Raw genomic sequence first — 19,810 nt, forward strand, 5'->3', positions numbered from 1 at the left:
TGCAGCCATGCAAGGTGACTACAGCCATCCACAGGGACTGAAGCCAAGCACGAGGGTTGCAGTGGTGCAGCCCCTCCAGAGGCAGCCGCTCGCACAAGCCCAGGCATGGCAGAGTGAGAGACTGAAATGTTAACAAGGCTGTGCTGGCATCAAAGGGAGAGCAGCATCCCGGCACAGCCGTGCTCCCCGACACTCTGCTCTTCCCAGCACCCTCTTTGCTGGAGTGAGAAGGACGTAAATGAGCGCCTCTGTGGGTTTTTGCCACCCGCCTCTGGAGATGTGGTAGGCGTTCCTCAAGGTTTTGATTATTCTAATTTTTGCCCGGTTTTAAAGGGGAAAAAAAAACCATAAGGTGCCACCCATATTTCAAAAAGAAGAAATGTGGACTAACCTGTCAGTTTATTCACAGGGAACAATTTGTTGTGTTCTCATCAAGCCATACTTCTATTTCTTTTTCCAAAAAAATGTACTGTCTTTTCTCAGCCTAACCTTAGTGATTATCCCTTCCCAAAAGCTTTAGATAATTATTTGGTTCAGCATTTATCACTTAAAGAGTAATTCATGTGCTAAAATGCATAATCCAACAGCCTAGTTTAATTGCAAGATTTTAGCACTACAGTTGAACTGCATTGTTGGGTTTAATCTCTCTTATTCTTTTACGGGTTCTAATTAGACCCATGCAAATAACAGACTTTCTAGACGTTAGCAGCTCTGAAAGCCTTCAGCAAAAGCTACTGGGGTCCAAGTGTTTTGTTCTACTCAAAACACTGAGAGAACTTGAACTTGTAATTTCACTCACAAAAGTATTTCAAAATGGAAAGTGGTTTGGAGTCAGGGTTTTTTTATAACTATTTCAGGAAATTAAAGCATTTTACAAAACAAAAAGTCATCATCCCGTGAGTCTGTCTCTGCAGTGAAACCACCAGCAGCTACTGAAATGTTTGTGCTGGTATTAAAATTTGGGGGGAGGGTGTGGATTTCTCTCCTTGCCTTAACATCACTTAAACGAATAGATATTGAGAGCCCATGAAGTAAACCATCTGCTTAGTAAAGACCTGAGCATGGGCGTTGGGTCCCCCAGTGCCCCAGATCGTGTCTGGGCTTTCCAGTCATGCCACACGAGACGGCATCTCTGCTGTATACATAAGATTATTTTCCCCAAACAGAATAGTAGCATTTCCAAGACAATCTCAATCCTGTCTAAAGCAAACAAACCTGATTTAAGGATCCTAAATTCTATGCAAAATCACTTGTCTAAAGTACACAGGGGCTGGGAAGCACTTAGGAGTGCTACTGATGCCTCTGGGCTTTTTAGAGGCATCTAAGAAGCATGAGAACATGGTGGTTTGTCCTTACATCCTGTGAGACAATGAGATCCACGATACTTTTGTGATACTTCTGTAGAATGACACCAGTCCTGGAGGTGGGTGTGGGCTGGATGTGGTGCTTCCTTGCCCTGAGGGAAGACAGTGAGAGAGGACAACCAAGTGCTCTGGGACAAGATGGATTTACTCTCCTCTAAAGCCACAGCTCTTGCTTGCATCCAACATGCTATGGACTCTGCCTGAGCACCAAGACAACTTCTTTTTTCAGCCCCTCTGCTTCTCCCTGCCTGAGAAGCCGTGTAGCAGGGAAGCATTAGCTGCAAACAGATCACGGAGGGCTCTCATTTCACCACCTGACACATAAAAGCAAAAAATAAAGAAGTCAGAAACATTATCACCATGGAACTGTTCTGGATGAACTTCATCTGAGATTAAAACCAAACCAGGAGCATTTTCAGCATGGCAGGCATTTTCTTTAGCTTCCAGAAAAGAAAAACATGAGTCAACAGGCTAAAGAAATCTCAGAAACAGGTGGTGAGAGACACTGTATGGAGTTCAGTATTCATGCAGTTGCTCTGGTTCTTACATAGGCCTGTTTTAAATGAACCAAAATACCACTCTCTGTTTGTGGTTGATATATATTTACTGCCTTACAAGCAATGGACATCTACCATAGCTTTGCTCCAGTGATGTTTATTCATTTAATAAGACAGTCTCTTAAATCTCCTCTCTACAACCTTTAAGAAAATCAAAGTGTGACCAAATTCAGAAAAAAACCACAAAAACCTACCACATTCTTTTGGGCTTGGTTGGGGTTTTTTTTCTAGTTCTTCTGGACATCAAAGAGAACAAAATTAGGAAAGTCCTTGAGTCTACCTGCTTCTGTATCGCTCCTAATTGACCTGCACAGGAATCTGTCTCTATATCACTTTCAAGCTGCTTTAGCTAAATTGCTTCAGGATACAAGAGGTTAAAGCATCCTGCTGGGCAGAAATCTTTTACTCTAAAGGTCTAACAGCCTTTCTCTTAATCTGCAGAGTAGAGCTGTGATCATACAACAGCTAAAGTCATGAGCTTGTTAATGCTAAAATGACAGATGTTATAACAACAGGATATTTATTAAGTTTCCCATTACCCTGCTGGGTTGTCAGACCCCAATTTCTTTCTAAGACTGCTTTTTGCTTTTTTTAATAACCAAAAGTTAACAGAAGTCTGTTTCCAGCATTCTAACAAGAAGTCACGTGAGAGGAAAAAAACTAAACAGAAAACATTTGTAAACTCTTCATCTCTGTTATGGTATAGATTTGTTTTAGAGTAAGTATAGTTTTAACCTTTTACCTAAACACTATACAGCATTGCATGAAAAGTCAGAGTCCATGTGATTCCAAAGTCCTGGGACTTCAGTATCTATTACTTATTTAGTGAAACACTGCAAATTCTCTCATGGTGGGTGTTTCTCCTCATTGCCAGATTAGGAAGCATCCAGCAGCCCTGCCTGGAGGATACCTACCCCTATGATCAGTGGTATGCTGGGAGGCGACAACCCCTGCCCAAGCAGGGCTTGGAAGTTATTGTGGAAAAAGCAGACAGCCTAGAAAAGCCACCTGCACAAGGAAACAAGAAGTAACCAGGTTTAACCAGTTATTTCTGCATAAATTGAGTTTCAAGACTCATATCAGTTCTAAACTCTGTGACAGCGTTGATCCCAGACCAACTGGAGTGGCAGCCGATTATCAGAGTTGTTACACCACCGGTGGTGCCATTTCCACCAGCCTGTTGCTCCCTTTACACCTACGTCACACATGGCCTGGATTTGGAGGCCTTTCCTATAGAGAGAGTGGAAGTTTCAAACATTGAGGGCCAGCGCTGCACAGATGGGTGTTCTGTGACAGGAGGTGCTCAGAGCACAGGTTAGCTGGCCTGCACATCCCAGCTCATGGCAGTCATGCTCTCGCTTCTCCCATGTGCTGTGGCCCTAAAATCACTGCAGCACAGCCAGGATTACCAGGAGCAATCCAGACCTTTCTGAGGAACACTGTTGGTTTTCCATCCCTCAGGTTGGGTTGGCTTGGGGTGCAATCCAAGAGAGGATGGCTTCTTTCCTTAGCTGTAGTCCTGCTGGATGCTTCTCGAGATTTCTACAAGCCACCCCTTGTGGTGAAATTTTAACCTTAAACTGAAATTTTAACTTTTGGGGGAAACTGAAGTCCATGTGGAGATAAATGAGACCCCTCAGAGAACCACGGCTTCTACAAAGAAATCAGTCACATTTTCGAGTCCCAGAGAGTACTTCGTATTTCTTTAAGCACAATCTAGCAGAGTTTGAGGTATGAGAAGCACGACAGAGGTCAGAGCCCTGCCTGTGCTATGAACAGAGAGCACTTTTCACCTGTCAGAGTTCCCAATGCTGTACCAGGGCAGGCTCTTATAATCTACTTATCAGAGATGAAAAGTGAGATGGAAAACATGCTCTAAGGGGTCCTGTAACAACCAGTACCATCCTATGCAATTTACTTAGTAAACATCTTGGACCTACCAAAAAGCACCTCAGTGAAATTTCAATGAATATTAAGTTTTCCTCCTCTACATATGAGTGGCTCTGTTCAGGGTTAGTCACAGGTGCAGAAAGTAAAAAAACCCAAAACAAACAAAACAACCACCTCCCATCCCCAAAACCCAAGAGCCCAACTTTTCTTAACAAAGGCTTAAAGTGTTGAGAATTAATCTGGCCTTGCCTTCAGCATATTATTCCACATTTCCAGATCTTTAATACCTTCCATCCAGCTCAACTTGGTTCAGAGTCTTGCACTCCTATTGAGCACAGGAAAACAGTGTCACTGGCTCAGCCAGCCAGCGCGTGGCCCCTGAAGGCATTGTCACAGGAAGATACCTTGAAGCCAATTTGGTTAAGACAATCCCCTTCAGAAAGAATCTGTCAGAACAAAGCTCCTGTCAGAACCAAGTTGTATGAAAAGTAGAATAATCATATTTGGGTGAAACCCTCAGCATACCCTTACATTATTTAAAAGAAGGATCACATGTCCTGGAAGGAGTAGCTGAGTGATGTGCAGTCCAGAACTGCATCTATCATGCTCTCCACTCCTCCCCTACCATACTTTCACTGGCTGGATAAATCACTGCATAGAACAGGATCTAATCTGGTTATTTCTGGAATAAATTCACCATCACATCACCAGTGTCTTGAAGGATTAGTTTTTCAGGATGCTATGTATAGTGCAAGTTAAAATGCATCTTAGGAATAGATACATTTTCTTATGTATCACTAAAGCAGCTTCTTCTTCATGAAGTTCAAGCAAACATTTTTCCACCCTAATTTATTGCCGTGGTCCCTGTTTTCACAGCATGGTCTACAGCTACTCAGCTCCGCAAAGTGCTGAATACTTGTTAGTGGCGAGTGACCTGCTACCAAAATTGTGTGGTTAGCTCCACTTTTTATTAACTGAAACTTCCTTTTTTTCTAGCTGATATTAAAGAAAAATAATACGTTAGCAAAAATTGGACAGGTTTTTGAAAATGAAGTTTATTTCTATGTTCTGTGAATTAGAAACAAGGATATAGAATAAGGAAATCATTTATGAAATGCTTTATCAGGAGAATTAATTATTTGATTTTAAAATATTCTTAATAATATTAAAAAATACTTGCATTTGAACTTTAAAAACACAGAAATATTTCTGTTACCTAGAGGAACTTTCAAACCTTCATCATCATTGAATAAGTAAGATCTATTAAAACATAGCTGGTTTCAGTAGCTGCAGACACTCTGCACTGCATTAACCTCAAATTTTCAGTTTGAGGTTAAGGTTTAGAGATAAAGGGGAAAGGAAACATGGCAGCCATCCATCCTTGTTTATCTCGTTTAATTTTTGTCCTAGCCCAGACCAATGACTTTTTTCTCTCCAAACCACTGTTTCAAAAGGGGAACCCTCATGTTGCATAAGAACCCTCCATATCTGACTTTACCTTAAGTCATTTTGAGAAATACTGCTCTGTCAGGATTTTACCACTGCCAGCAACAAACCCCCATGCAAAGACATTATTTTTGTCAAGCTGTAGGCTCTTGCAGGGAGAGGCTACTTCTCATATGCTTGGGGGTGAAAGAAAACTGCTGTTACCTGATTTTCTACACCATTTCTGTAGCAGTGAGTTAAGCCTGGTACTTCACACTAACCTTTCCTGATGGAACAGCTGAGGCTCTGCTGGCTACCTTCTGTCTCAGAAAGATTAAGGTCTCAGCTTCAGCTGTGATATGTTTAAGCATGTTTTTACCTGTCTTTCACTAACTTGGATTTCCACGGACTCCAAGTGTAGGTCTCTCAGTAATAAGCTGTTGAGCACTGCAGAGCTATAGAGGAAAACCAAAGAAAACCATTACCCTCATTAAAGCAGCTGCAGGAGGGGGAAAATACAACCACTCCAAAATCAAACCCCATACACACTCCATTGCTCATCTTTCTCCATTGATGCCATAATTTCATTTGCTCTCTACTAACCAGAGTCACCACCATGGGAGAAGTGGCCTGCCTTTTTGATACTATCAGAGATGAAAGAAGTTTTGGCAAAAATCTCATAGATCAGATTTTCTATTCTTAAGAAAAGATCTAAAGAACTCCAGTATCTGCCCTATCGTATTTCCATGCCACATTAATTATTGCATGCACATGCAGTAATAGTAACTCAGATAACTCTCTGGGAAGAGGACAGCAGATAAGAGCATTACAGAAGGCTACTGCAGAAGCTGTGGTCTTGAGTATCTCACCAGCTTTCAGTAGAGAAACATTGTTTTGACATTACCTTGTTTTTGTAGATACTTTTAGAAAGGGCACACCAAGTGCAGTGGTGCTCAAACTCTGGGTTCAATGGCACCTGTTTTTTCAGAGCAGCACGCAGTGTTGCAAGGCAGTTGAGCAACACACTCTCCCCTTAGCTGTGCGGCTAAACTTCTCAGCATTAAGGGAATGGGAAAAGGGACAAAACACCCACCAAACCATGCAAGTTTTCAGCAAATGTTACTGAGGTTTTGAATAACACATAGAGCTTGGGTGATGCTCTGGGCTTTTCACATACGGCCCATGATGTCACGCTGCGGCTGTGACGTCAGCGCAGCTCTGACACAGGAGCTCTGCCCACGCAACTTGACTCAATATTTAGTTCTGCGGTTTTCCTACTCCTTCAGAAAAAGATAACTGGGACATTATGGTGCCAAGTGTCATTCCACTTCCAAGCTCAAGCATACGCACCAAACACCTCCTTTTTAGTGATAACTTGCCGACTAACTCGTCAGTGTCTCTTACTGTGCCACTGCTGCGTGCAGGGAGGTTTTCAACGAACTGGAAATGCACCTACCAAGGCTGGGTAAGAATTCTTGTGATAATTAAACACAATTCTTTCCTTTTTTTTTTTTGATCAGCAATGTGAAGAGAAAATCACTTCAAACTAGCATGACATAGAAGTCTAAGACCTCTGCCAGTATGGATATTTAGGATGAACTGCTTGAGCCTGGATTTTAGCTGGTACTTAAGCCCAACCCCTCCTAACACTCAGCTGGAAGCATGCAGAATCAACCCCATCTATTTGGGTCAGAACCTTCCCACATGCCCACAAAAATACAAGTGAAAATCATCACCCAAATTTTGCTAACTCACATAATCCCTTTCTCAAGGGAAAATGTACTTGTCTGCAACTGACTGGGGTAGAGCTCAAGGCAGCACAGGATAAAACGATGGACTGCATCTCCAGTCAGCACTGCCTGATGAAAAGATCTTGTGGGTAGGCAGTATGTGCAGCATTTATCTGTGGGAGTGTTGTTCACTCCTGAACTAGGAGTATGAGCACCCAGCTCAAGTAAGCAGCAGTGACCCAGTTACCTGCAGAGACTCCCCGAGCTGTACTCTCTGCACCCTCAGCTAGAGGGATCACACGGTAACATCAAACCAAGCAGTGAAGCTGAATCCAGGTCTGCAGCAGGCCAGCAGCATCCCCTTACACTCTGCAGACACACTCTAAAGCACAGGAGACTGGCAGCAAGTAACTCCCTCGGCTGAGGTCTTGCCTATACTGCAGAATGCAGCTGCCTATAGCACAGAATGCAACAGAAACAAGTGTGGGCCAACCCACAGCAAACCTAATACATGAAATTAAATCTAACAAATCCACCCAGTGAGTCCAGGGGAAGATGAGGACAGGCTTCAGCCCAGGCCAGCAACACAAGCACAAATGCAGGAAGCCCAGCAGGTTGCACATCCTGTTCCACAGCATCACCAGGGCTATTCTTAGCTGCAGGAGCTGGTGCAGGAGGGAAGCGCTGGGAAGCCGACCAATGTTGTAACTAGAAACAGAGCTTGGGTGATGGGGGGTAGGGATTGCCATTTGGTCTCAGCAATACTTTAATGTTTGTGTTGATTGTCACAAAAAAAAAATAGATAAACCAAAACACAAATACATATAAATGCTAGCCAAAGTTTCAGTGGCAAGGCTTTCATGCCAGATTGGGGAAACTAGTGCGGATCAGCCTGAGAAGGTGCCTGCTGTAAAGTGCTTGTCTGCCTGGAGTCAGATACTCGCATCCCACCCTTCTCCTGTGACATTAGCTCCTCTGAAAAGCAGCAAGGAGTTGTTCTGGGAGCTGGATCTGGTCCTTGTGGTCAGGCAGCTATCTGAGGTACAAGGTCTAGGAATGACATACAGGAAGGTACATGCAAAAGCAGAAATAAGCTATAGACCTGAAGCTTCCCTTCCTGCTAATTTAAATTTCCCACACCAGCATGTCTCATAAAGGATGTTCATAGTAAGTTTAAATCACATCCTGTCATGAAGTGGTAGAAGTAGCTTTGGAAAATGGCAAAACTCAAGCTCACATGCAGTGCTTACAGCACAACCAAACATACCCTCCTGCACATATAACTAATAATGTGGAATCACTTTTCCCTCTTGAAGCAGAAAAAGGAGCTGCTGAAGCTGCATCAGTGAAGGGCTCCAAAATGAACTCATCATTGCAAGCTTATTAACAGCTCAAGGCAGGTATTGGTCACCATCCTGCCCTCCTCAGTAGTAGTGCTGGCAGCTGCAGTCAGTCTTTTTCTCCCAAAAAACTGTGCAAACTGCAGTGTTTCTGAATTGAAACAAATGAAGCTGAAAAGCACCAAAACATCTTCTGCTCTAAAGCAGCTTTCTTCCAAAGACATTGAAAAAATAGTATAGACTCATATTAGAAAGCCTACCTTATTGACCCTTACATCAGATATTTAACCATGGCCAATTAACAGGTCAAAAAGAGGTTTTTTTATTCTTTTCAAAAGCTGTTTTCCTTTGAGATAAAAAAAACATATTTTGCATAATTAACTCTTCCTGATACTAGAACTGAGCAACTATTCTTTTAATTGCACCTGGAGGCCAGGACTTTACAACCCATTTACTAACCTCCTCTTCTATTTTTGCTCTTCGCATTTGATTCTGAGGTTCTGGGAGATGCTGACAGTGCATTTCTACTAGTTAGATTCCTTCCTAGGAGCTGATCTGAGAAAGAAATCCCAACTAAATGTATTTGACAGTCAAGAGCTCCATTTATTTTCTCAGCACTTTACTATTTAAAAACAAAAAAAAAAATAGGAAGAAAGAAAAAAAAGAATATTATTCTTTATTTTAAAATAAGGCAAAAAGAAATATCATCAATGAACAAGTTATGCCAATCATACTTTAACATTGTTCAGGAAAAGGATCCAGGACATGAAAATAAAGAAGCCAAATTAATCCCATGTGCTTTTTGGAGACTTACAGACGAAAGGTGTTTTTCAGCTTTGTGGTTTTGCTTTTCAACTAGTTAGACAACACAGCGAGTACAAAAAGTATAAATGTGAGCCTGCTAAAACGTGGTGCTGTACCTCACAGGCAGCTAACTACACAAAGCAAAGGTCACAAGGAATAATCAGACCTTCTGTTATCAGCAAAGCTACATTTGATTTGGAAAATTGTCAAGTCTGGCTTTAGCTCAGGCAAATGGAGCATCCACCTCTTTCTGTCTAGCAGAGAAGGAAAAACCAAAGATACTGTGGACCCGAACCACTTAAATGCATACCTCAGAAGGGTGTAACTGATGCTATGCTATGGAACTAAAATATGCAGAGCATATTTTATATGCTTTTAAATATAGTTAGCAGTATTTCCCATTCCCTCCACGTGGAACTCGGAAAATCTAGTTACAAAATTCGCCCCCTCCATCCCCCCTGGTCTCTCCATAGCTGAAGAGATTAGAAAGTGCAGTCAAAGCAGGGGGCAGGGGAAGGAGAATGGCAAGAATCTTTATCCCTCCTCCCCAAACCCCACCAGGCAGTGTTTAATAAATTCACATGGCCCGATTTCAGAAGCAAACAGCAACGTCAGTTTAGCTAAACTTGTTAACAAGTCTTAGGACACTCAGTGGGCTTTTTCCCATTTCTTTTTGGAGAATGGGGAAAAGGAATAAATCCTGGAATTGTATCGAAATGACAGTATTTCGACAGCAAACTTAGAAACACCATAGCAGTCCTGATTTTAATACATCCAGAAAATCTAGGTACTTTTTTTCTTTAAAAGCCAGGCTGCACTGGCAGAAGCTTTGGACTCACTCCCACAAGTAATTCCTGGTGTGCAAGTAAGTACTCGTCAGCCCGATGAAACCATTTAAGAATACAGAAATGTTCAGGACTGAGCCCTTGCCATGACTTTTGGGGAGTCACAAGTTGGGGCCGGTTGTTTTACATAACTCTGTGTATGTCCATACCGCACACCACGATGTGGCAGCTACAGATATTACCAAAAGCCCACACTGGCTGTTGAAAGCAGTTGAGCTACAATTATTAGGGGTTCCACAGAAACAATTTACTCTGCTAAAAAGGAAGCTTGATGGTACTGTGGCTAGCCCACTGAGTGTCTGAATTAGTTCTGCACTGCACTTAGGTGCAGATATAATCTAGGAAGTGATTCTAAAATAGCATGTTCCTGGATGAGACATGGAGTAAGGGTAAAGTATTTCATCCAGTGATGTTCAGTACATCTCTGACACATTTAATCAGAAGCCTAAACAATCTAGACACTGAAGTACAAACTTATTTTTCCTTAAAATCAGTGTTCCATAATTGTTTTTATTTTAAAAATTCAGGAATGTGATACACAATACAATTAGGTCCCCACCCCTGCAGTGTTCACTTACATGAGATTCACTAGTTTCATGCTTTGTGGGAAAAAAAAAAATAGGAAAGAGAGACTGTGCAGTGCTTTTGAATGCTCTCAGTGTTCTTAAAATGTGAACTTTAGAACAAATCAAGTCTGTACAACCCCAGACAGATCAAGTTAAAAAAAAAAAAGCAAGCTATTTCACAAGTTAGCGGGCTATAGTCGGGTCTCCTACAGCCAAAACAGAGAAATTGTGTTCCTGCTGCTGCACAGCCACCACCTTGACCTCAGTCTATGCTTTCAGGGAGTTTGCCATCGAGGGTTAAGGAGACTAAAAGGCCCTGGTAACACCAGCTGGTGCTGCACGTGCAACAGGGCACATGACAGAGAGGCCACGAAACTCCCCATTCTGCCCCCATCATCATCATCATCATCATCATCATCACTGTCACCTCTGCATCCTGTCAAGATACTTAAAATAATGACGGGGAGAGTTTTTTGACTTTTTAGCTAGCCATTGCCTGCAATGGACACAGAAATAGAAAAATATGATTTCTGGCACAAAAAAACCCAAAAAAACCAAAACAAAACAAAAAAACCAAACCAAACCAAAAGATTAAATAGTTTAAAATGGAATTAGTGACTACAACTCCATCTATTCAGATGCATTTACTGAGACTATTAACCAATGATGGTAACTGTTATGACTTACTAGTTGCCCTCATTTTATAAGAGCAACAGGAGAGAAGTCAGACTTCTCAGTGCTACCATGGTTTGATTTGTTGGTATTATTTTAAATAAACTAAAGAGCAGTAGTTCTATGGTGCATTAGTGACATATGGCAGGACCTCAACAATTCATACTAATGATTGAGACCAATTTTAAACTAGTGATGAAAATAATTAGTGAAAGTTTACCACAGAAAGCAAGGATACACATTTAAAATAAAAATACTACTTTGTTCATTTCAAAATTTACTTGGTTAATACTCTGTAGTATAGTAGCAGTGGTAGCATACTCTGCAAATGTAGTCTCATACAAGATCTCATTTAACAGTCAACTCTAGATCATATACAGGTAACAGAAAAAAGAGTTAAGGTAATTCAGACAAAACAAAAACATATATAAATACTATATTAATACATTTAAGTTAGTTTATGAGACTATACAACAAGCATAAACACAGAAAAAGGTGAGCAATGCTGGTGACTGGGAAGCACCAACCTCCCCAAGCCAGCACAAAGCCAAGCCCACCCATCCAGCACCCACAGCTTCCTGCCGATGCATCTGAGCAGCCAAGGGGAAAAACCCCCGGGCAGTGCTGTGCTGCACCCAGGCAATGCAGCCTGCGATGAGCACCCTGGAAGCAGAGCCAGCGCCTCCACCATTCCCATGCTTTGGCACACAGCGCTTGGCCAGAGCGTGGCGTGAGCAGGGGGCTGCTCTTGGCTCCACAGGCTGCACAGTTAATGCACAACACTGGTAATCCACCCATGGATAATCGAGAGTTGACTGCAAGGCTCTGCTGAGAGCTTGGGTGAGACCACTGACATGACGTGGGCCAATCCAGGTCCAAGGAGCAGCAGGACTATTTTGTACTATTTAGGAGAAATTATGATGCAAGACACAAATTAGAAATGCAAACTAGGGAGGTGTTATGTATCTGGAGGCAAAGCTACATTCCCTTCACTAACAAAACATTCTTTTTTAAAAAAATCTACATTTAAATACTGTTAAAAACCTGAAAACCACAGCATCAAAAAATTTCATAAGGCCAAAACTATCCTCAGTTCCCTCTGGTTGTGCCTAGGTATTGCAATACATTTGTAGAAGTAGTAAATGCCAGGTAATCTAGTATCTTATCCTCTTTCCAGTGCCTTCCAGTAACAGATCTCAGAGCTCATCACACAATAGTTAAGCCTCACAACACCCCTGTGAGGTAGGTATTATCCCCATTTGAAGACAGGGAAACTGAGGCAAAGTGTTTATCATAACCAGAGTCAAAGAGCAAACAATGGAAGATCTGAGCTGTTTTCCAGTTTTGCACATAGGAGCAATCCATTAATCACAAGACATTAGATCCTGTACATAACGTGAGAGTGGATCAAAAGGGCCAAAGTTTTAGATTAGATTTCTTGTATGTTTTATCATTGAACTCTCATCTAGTCTCTGCCAAATTCAGAGTCCACACAGCAGTTTCTCCTTTCCTAAGGTCTAAGTTGGCAGCACACTCTAACAGCTTGTTTAGAGCCAGTTGTCAATTAACTGAGTCAAGATTTTAAACCACAGATTTGGATACTGACGAAGTGAAATTATGTAATACATAAACATCTTGAAGTGTGAAATATAGTGAATATATTACTCCCTGCACCACTTCCCCAGAAGTCAGTGGAGGGCTCCTGAGGACACAGTGCAGACCAGGACTGAAGTCACTGCAAGTGTTTACAGACACACTCAGCTAGAAGCAAAATGCACCTTTACATGACTTGCTGGGGAGCTGCTGTCTGTGCTTGAAAGCATCAGTTACACTGTTGGTGCTTGAGCTATATTGTTGGAGGCAGACCTCCCCCAACAGAGCACTTATTGACATAACTGATTCTTTATCTTAGTAAACTCAGCATCAGCTAAATATTAAGCTCCAGCTCTTTATTCATAGCACTGTTGAGTCAAGGGTTCTTTAAACCTCAAAGACTTTCATGACCAGACAAAACTTGGAAGTAAGGTAAAACAGCAGAAAATCTATAAAGTGTAGAAGACTGTGTTACTTTATTGACCAGTCTCATGTCTCGATCACAGAGCAGTATATAGTAGCTTGAACTGCCATTCTGACAGAAAAAAAACCCTTTCACATCTGTTGTTTTCAATTACCTCACTACCTGACCAGAAGAAGAGGGGACAATTTCTGACAATCATATGATGTTCTCTTTAAAATATGCTGTGCAATAAATTCACTAGAAAAGCCTTCACATTTATTATTATTACATAGCTTTAAGAAAAATATGTGAAACTGCAAAGTGGTTTCCAGTTTTTAGTAGTTATATCTTTAAAAATGTTCTACGAACTTTGGTTTTTTTAGGGCTTCTAAATAAACAATATATTAAAATATCTACAAATCAAATATTAAAGGAGAAAGCAGGTCCAAAGAATCTGTAACACAAATTGAGTTCCTATATGCTTATCCCTCAAATACCTTTTCACTGGAAAAAAGTATCTTAATTTGAAGCACAGCAAAAAGTGTCTCTGCTGAAATGTTGAAACTGGTTTTCTGAAGTGTTACAGCATTGGTGCACTTCCTGTCTATCTCAGTCAAACAAAGTCAACACAAACACATTGTATCATGACAGTGACATTATATTCTTTAAAACAAGCATTCTATATTTAGCAATATGACAAGAACAAGGACTTCAGCAATTACACTACTTGGCAAAATTGCATCTCAAACATCTGTCTCTTCCTCTTGCAACACAGCTGTTGACAAAGTCACCACAACTCAGGTAGCACCCTTCAGGGAGTTACAAAGATGACTCAAACTGCTCGTTTTGATCGGTGTTTGCCTCCAGCTTCACTGAAGGGATGCTCTCCGACTTAGTCCTCCTCGTTTTTGGAAATTCAATGACAACTTCTGAACAAGAAATACTAAGTGACGAGGATTTTTCTGTCTTCTTTGCAGTACTATCTTCTCCTGTTCCACAACACTGCTTCAAAGCACACTGAGTCCTGCAAGGCAACTCGCATTTCCCTCTCCCTGACTCGGAGCCAACGCTGGCAAACTCAGGCTGAATGGTAGTTGCATGAATCCCTTCGTCGTGAAAGATCTCTTTGATGCGCTTTGCCACCATCATGTACGTGGAAGGGTCAGGACACTTGATGTGAGCAGTGCCAATGATCCTACTGCCTGCTAGCTGCCAAATGTGTAATTCATGGATTGCTTCGACTCCTTCGAGGGTACGTAACTTTGAGTTCAAAGAATGGACATCTATTTGTTTGGGAACAGTCTGTAGAAGGATAAGGGCTGACTCCCTAAGTAACGGGTAAGTTGTGTATAGGAGTATACAGACCATAATCAAACAAAGCACAGGATCTAAATATAGCAACCAGCAAGGACCAGCCACAGTAATGCCCTCTTGCTCGGACTTGTTAGCTCTGCCAAGTGCTTGGGATAAAGTAGCATTTTCCATGCAATGATTATTGACACATGGATTAAAGCAAGGCCCATCTTCAGGGCATGGATTCCACAACCCATAAAAGAGCAAGGCATTCAGTACCACAATGACTGAACCCAAGGCATCTCCAAAAACATGCAGAAAAACTCCACGCATGTTAAGTTGTGCACTAGAGTCTTCTTCAACCTCCTCTTCATCCAGAGGATAATGGCCAGCATTCCCATTCACTTGTACATCACTCATGTCATCTTTCATATCACCTGACAAGAAAACAATAAGACAATTAGGCATGAGCTGTAATACAACATGTTACTGTAATTTCTTATAAAATCATATCCAACAGTAAGCATGGCACACTGTGTATGAAACCAAAAAGCAACTCAACCCACACACTTAGCAACACCTTCTCTGGCTGAGGAAAATTCAGTTGTCCCAATAAGTGATCTAAACAGTCTTAGAAGGCAACTGTTTCTACATGGAGCTTAAAGCTGCAGAGTGGCAAAGAATGAAGATGACCACATTTTAACTTATTCTACTGAAAAACTACTTTCACCTTTTCCAGCTGTTCAACCATTTGCCTGTTCACTGTTTGTTTCTTAAACAACATGCAGAACTACAGAGCATATGTAAAATGGTGGTTTAAGTAGCTCAGTTGGTCACATTTGTTCCTTCTGTTGAAACATTGGTAGACTGATCACATTGCTAAAATCTCTCTTTAACCACAGGACTGCACTGCTATTTCAGATTAACATTTGAAGCCAGAAGCTCAAAAGCTGTATGAATACAACTGTGTAGCAGCTTCTTTTCAGATTTACCAATGCATTTTCAAGAGGCTTCTGAATTCAAGGAAAAGGAATTTTTTCCAAGATGGTGCATGGAGCCAGTGAGATACAATCAGCTGAAATTTTAGATTTAAAATGCAGAATTTACCAGCAGAACTGACTATAGGGCAGTGTAAATTATCACTGAAGCTCTGAGAGGCTATGAACTACTGTTATTTCTATTTCAGAATAAATAAATAAGTAGTAAAATTACATTTTATGCAAGCGACATATAGCTGTTGAGTAGCACACAGCTTCTGATATCCAAAGCCATGGATTGTGCATAAATGGCCATTTTAGTGCCCTCCTTTGCCACACCTGTCTGCAATATTTACCACGCCAACACAGCTAACCAGCTACATGGGAATAAATACACACATCATTACAAAGAATGCTTTCTGCAAGAAAATCATCTTCCAGTGTTCAAACTGGAGAGAATTCTACATGATTAACCTCCTGCTTTTCTTAAAAAGTTCTTCTTTGGATATTTCCAATGCTAAAGAAACACAACAGGCACTGGCCCCTGGCCTGACAAACTGAAACAAGGAGCTCTCACTGCTTCTGAGGTTATTGAGTTCAGAACTTTGTAAACATTAACAAGACGTGCAGCTTCTGCTGTTCTGCTCTTGTGGCTGCGATTCTGCAGTTGTAGAGTGTGCACAAGTCCTCTCCTCTCTGAAGAAGGAGTGGGCTCCTACTGAGGCTGAGTTCCAAGCCCCAGCTCATTAACTCATCCAGTACGCTTCTGCCCTGAAGCTCCAGCTACATTTTCCACACTGCCTCTAGGAGTTATGGAACATGGGACCTGTAACTTTCCAGAGAAGTAAATACATTAGAGGGAAATGTCTTAGGTTACAGAGTTCAAAGTCCATGATGAGAGTGAGGAAAGAGGAACGCTCTGCTCTGTACCAAGCACTTGGAATAATGGAGATCTGGAAAGTCAGTACAGCTGTCTACAAGAGTGGGTAACAGGAAACACAGCCCCAGAAAGATCTTGAATTTTTTTTAATGGCAAATGGTTAAAACAAGTCCATTTGAAATATGTTCATTGAAACATAACAATAAACTGATTATTTTACATAAAGTGCATGCATAGAAATGCCTGTGCAGGACTAGCCCCTAAGGCTATGCCTACTTTTCACTTCCACCTTAGGAAATCGGGGACTACCCCACTGTGTGATTTCCAGTGAAGGCACACGACCACCCTTGTCTTCAGCTCTACATCTTACATCTTCTCCCATGTCTCCAATCACCTTTACCTGAAACTTTTCCATGGGCAAACTATGAATAGCTCCATCCATTACCTGATCATGATAGGGCACAGAAGGAAACACAAACTTATTTCAAAGTTTCACTGTGACCAAAATTATGCCCTATTACCACCTAAATACCCACAACAAATTATTTGTTACTGCCAGAGGCACATCCATGAGACATTCCAGCCAAGTTAGCTCACAACAATATGCATTTTAATCCATGCTATAAGTTAACCTTTTGGTCTAACTAGTCCAAAACTTGGCTAAAAGCACAATTTTTCACCATGCAAGAATAATTCCCAAGCCAAGATATCTATGAGACAAAGGGTTAAGGGAATTTTACATTGTTTGAAACTAATTATTAGGACACCTCTGTTGGAACTAAACGAACATTAAGAGCTTATTATGTAGTCAAGAAAATGGTGTAGTGTATTCAGAGGAACTTTCCCATCCTCTTGAAAAACCTGTCTTTCCAAAGCCAACATGGAGTCGGAGAAACAGAAACTAAGTTCCTCAAATGTGTACTGGAACCTCTGACCACAGAAAATCTGAAACTGTAGCAAAGTTCACTCCTATCAATTAAAGCTCCCTTTAAGCTAAAACAATGGTCTCCTGATGTCACCCTGAAACTGAAAGAGAGAAATTGGTTCCAAAGCCCGAAGTCCATTCCTTCTGGTGACAAGGATGCCCTAGGAACAGATAAGTGGCAATCACACACACCTTTCACTCTGCTAGCACGCAATACTTGGCTTTGATCAAGCTGCTTCAAAACGAACTATCCAGGATTCTGGATACATTAAAAAATAACCCAAAAAATTCCTACCCATAAAACAGTTTAACCACAATTGGGAAGGGAAGATTTTAAATGTATGTCTGCATGCAGGTGAGAGGGAAGGCGCATGCTTTAGAAAGCTAAAGAAAAATTATTCCAAGACACCACACATGTGCCCTGACACCAGCATGCTCCACATTCCGGCTTCCACAGTTCTGACTGGCAACTTCCAAGACTTCTTCCTATTAATACCGATGCTATTAAGAAGCACAGCGTTATCGCAGTGGAGTAGACTTCAGTATGTTTGGTTTAGATGGAGAGTAGCTTCCCAGGTAGCTGATAACTGACCCAATGGAGCAATCCAGCTGCCGGGACCGAGGCACTGAGCCGCGCTCCATTTGATGTGCAGCCAGTTCGGATGGCATTAGGACAGCGTCTTGTGACAGCTCGTGTCGCTAGGCAAGAAACGCTTGTCATGTGCCTTTCCTTGCAGAACCAACTTTTTTCCCCAGGGCAAACTGCTTTATCCTAAGACTCTTTTACACTCTGACCTGTCTGCAAAACAAACATGCAGCTTAGGGCATCCGAAGGAAAGGCGTGAGGAAGAGGTGCGACAGCCATGTGCCCCAAGAGCTGCTAACAAAGTTTCTCATCTCGTTCCCAGGAGTGCGGATAGATGGCCCTCACAGAGCCCGCACCAGGTGGGACCAGGACGGCCACCGCCCTACTCGGGGAAAGGACCCCTCCCGCTTTTCTACGCCTGGATGGGGCAGCGGCGCTTACTCCGCGGGGCTTACCCAGTTTCTCCTGGCTGACTCCGTTGGAGCTGCTGCAGTTCTCCACCAAGGTGCTGGTCTCCTCGCGGTGCAGCGCAGTCTCCCCGTCCCCGGGCGGCTGCTCGGGCTTGGGGCTGCCGCGGGGGTGCTGCCGGCCGCCGTGCGAGTGCCCGTGGCCGTGGGCGTGCCCGTGGCCCCCGACGCCGTGGTGGTTGAAGAGGCAGAGCCCCAGCAGGTTGATGATGAGCCCCGCCACCCCCACGGCGATGACCACCAGCGGCTGCTGGATCTCGTGGGGCTCCGTGAAGCGCTCGATGGCCTCCAGCAGGATGGTGAAGCAGAGGGCGGTGAGGAACACGGCGTTGACGAGGGCGCCCATCACCTCGGCCCGCACCCACCCGAACGTGTTCTTCTTGGTGGCGCGGGTGCGCTGGGCGAAGCGCACGGCCACCAGCGCCACGACCAGGGCCATCACGTCGGAGAGCATGTGGAAGGAGTCGGAGAGCATGGCCAGCGACGACGTGACGCGGCTCACCGCCACCTCCACCACGAAGAACAGGAAGGTGAGCGCCAGCATGCACAGCAGCCGCGCCCGCCGGTTCTGCCAGCACCGCGGCCCGCCCGGACCCTGCGCCGCCATCCCCTCGCACATCGCGGCTGCCCAGCGGAGGCACGAGGAGCGCGGCGGGCGGTCGGAGCCCCGAGCGCTCGGGCGGCCGCTGCGCTCCGCTCCCCCCGCGCCACCGCCGCCGCCGCTCCCTCCGCAGGCGCCGGGCGAGCAAACTTTGCACCCGAGCCCCCTCACTCTTTTCACACGGAACCCCAGCGCCGCCTCGGCCACGCCTCCACCCGCGCCCCATTGGCCGGCGCGCCCCGCCCGCCCGGCCGTGCCCTCCCGCCCCCGCTCCCGGCCCGGCTCGCCATTGGCCCGCGCGCCCTCGCGACAGCGAGGCCCCGCCCCCGCCCGGTAACGCCCATCGGGCCGCGGCCGCCCCGTTCCGCCGGCCCTCGACCGAAACGGAGAGCGGGCGGGGCCGCCCGTGACGCGCCGCGGAACGGCGGCTCCCATTGGCTCAGCCCCCCGGCTTTCCCCTCCCGCCCCGCCCCCGCAGGCCCCGCCCGCGGCGAGCGGGACTCGTGCAAAAGGTGCGCTTCACACGGCCCCGGCCGGGCGCGCGCCCGGGGGCGGAGCTCCCCCTGCGGGCCGCGGGGGCGGGGCCCGGCGTGAGGGGCCCTGTGACGTCACGCGTCCTGAGCGGGGATTTTGGGTGGGATTTGCGCTGTTTTGGGTGAGTTTTTGTAGGGAGGTTCCTGTTTGATTCTTTTCCTGTTCGTGCCACTGAGGGCAGTAAAATAAGTGCGGAGGCGATCAATAATAGCTGATGAGCGGCTAAAAAAAATTGGAAGAGAAGAAGAAAGAAGTTTTGCTTGAAGTTTTGAAAGGCTGTATAATATAATAAAATAACATACTAATAAAATAATTATATAATAATTGCTACAATATCAAATATTATAATAATTTAAAA

The 19,810-nt window shown here is 43.8% G+C and overlaps 1 protein-coding gene across 1 annotated transcript; it reads right to left on the minus strand.

Moving 5' to 3' along the window:
* Positions 1-8,963: 8,963 nt before the first annotated feature.
* SLC30A1 (solute carrier family 30 member 1) lies at positions 8,964-19,044 on the minus strand. Its single transcript, XM_032102935.1, has 2 exons — positions 18,306-19,044; positions 8,964-14,919 (listed from the first exon to the last, which is right to left on the minus strand). Exons 1-2 carry the CDS (start codon positions 18,934-18,936, stop codon positions 14,009-14,011), a joined length of 1,542 nt encoding a protein of 513 aa, XP_031958826.1. The 5' UTR covers positions 18,937-19,044; the 3' UTR covers positions 8,964-14,008.
* Positions 19,045-19,810: the final 766 nt, after the last annotated feature.

This window comes from Corvus moneduloides, chromosome 3 (genome assembly GCF_009650955.1).
Source record: "Corvus moneduloides isolate bCorMon1 chromosome 3, bCorMon1.pri, whole genome shotgun sequence".
In the NCBI taxonomy this organism is placed as follows: Eukaryota; Metazoa; Chordata; class Aves; order Passeriformes; family Corvidae; genus Corvus; species Corvus moneduloides.

What these genes read in the sequence shown, in the direction of transcription:
- SLC30A1 (XM_032102935.1), bottom strand. Translation starts at nt 18,936, where the DNA reads ATGTGCGAGGGGATGGCGGCGCAGGGTCCGGGCGGGCCGCGGTGCTGG. An exon ending in AGTCAGCCAGGAGAAACTGG is followed by an intron (nt 14,920 to 18,305) that starts GTAAGCCCCGCG and finishes TTTTCTTGTCAG; the next exon opens with GTGATATGAAAGATGACATG.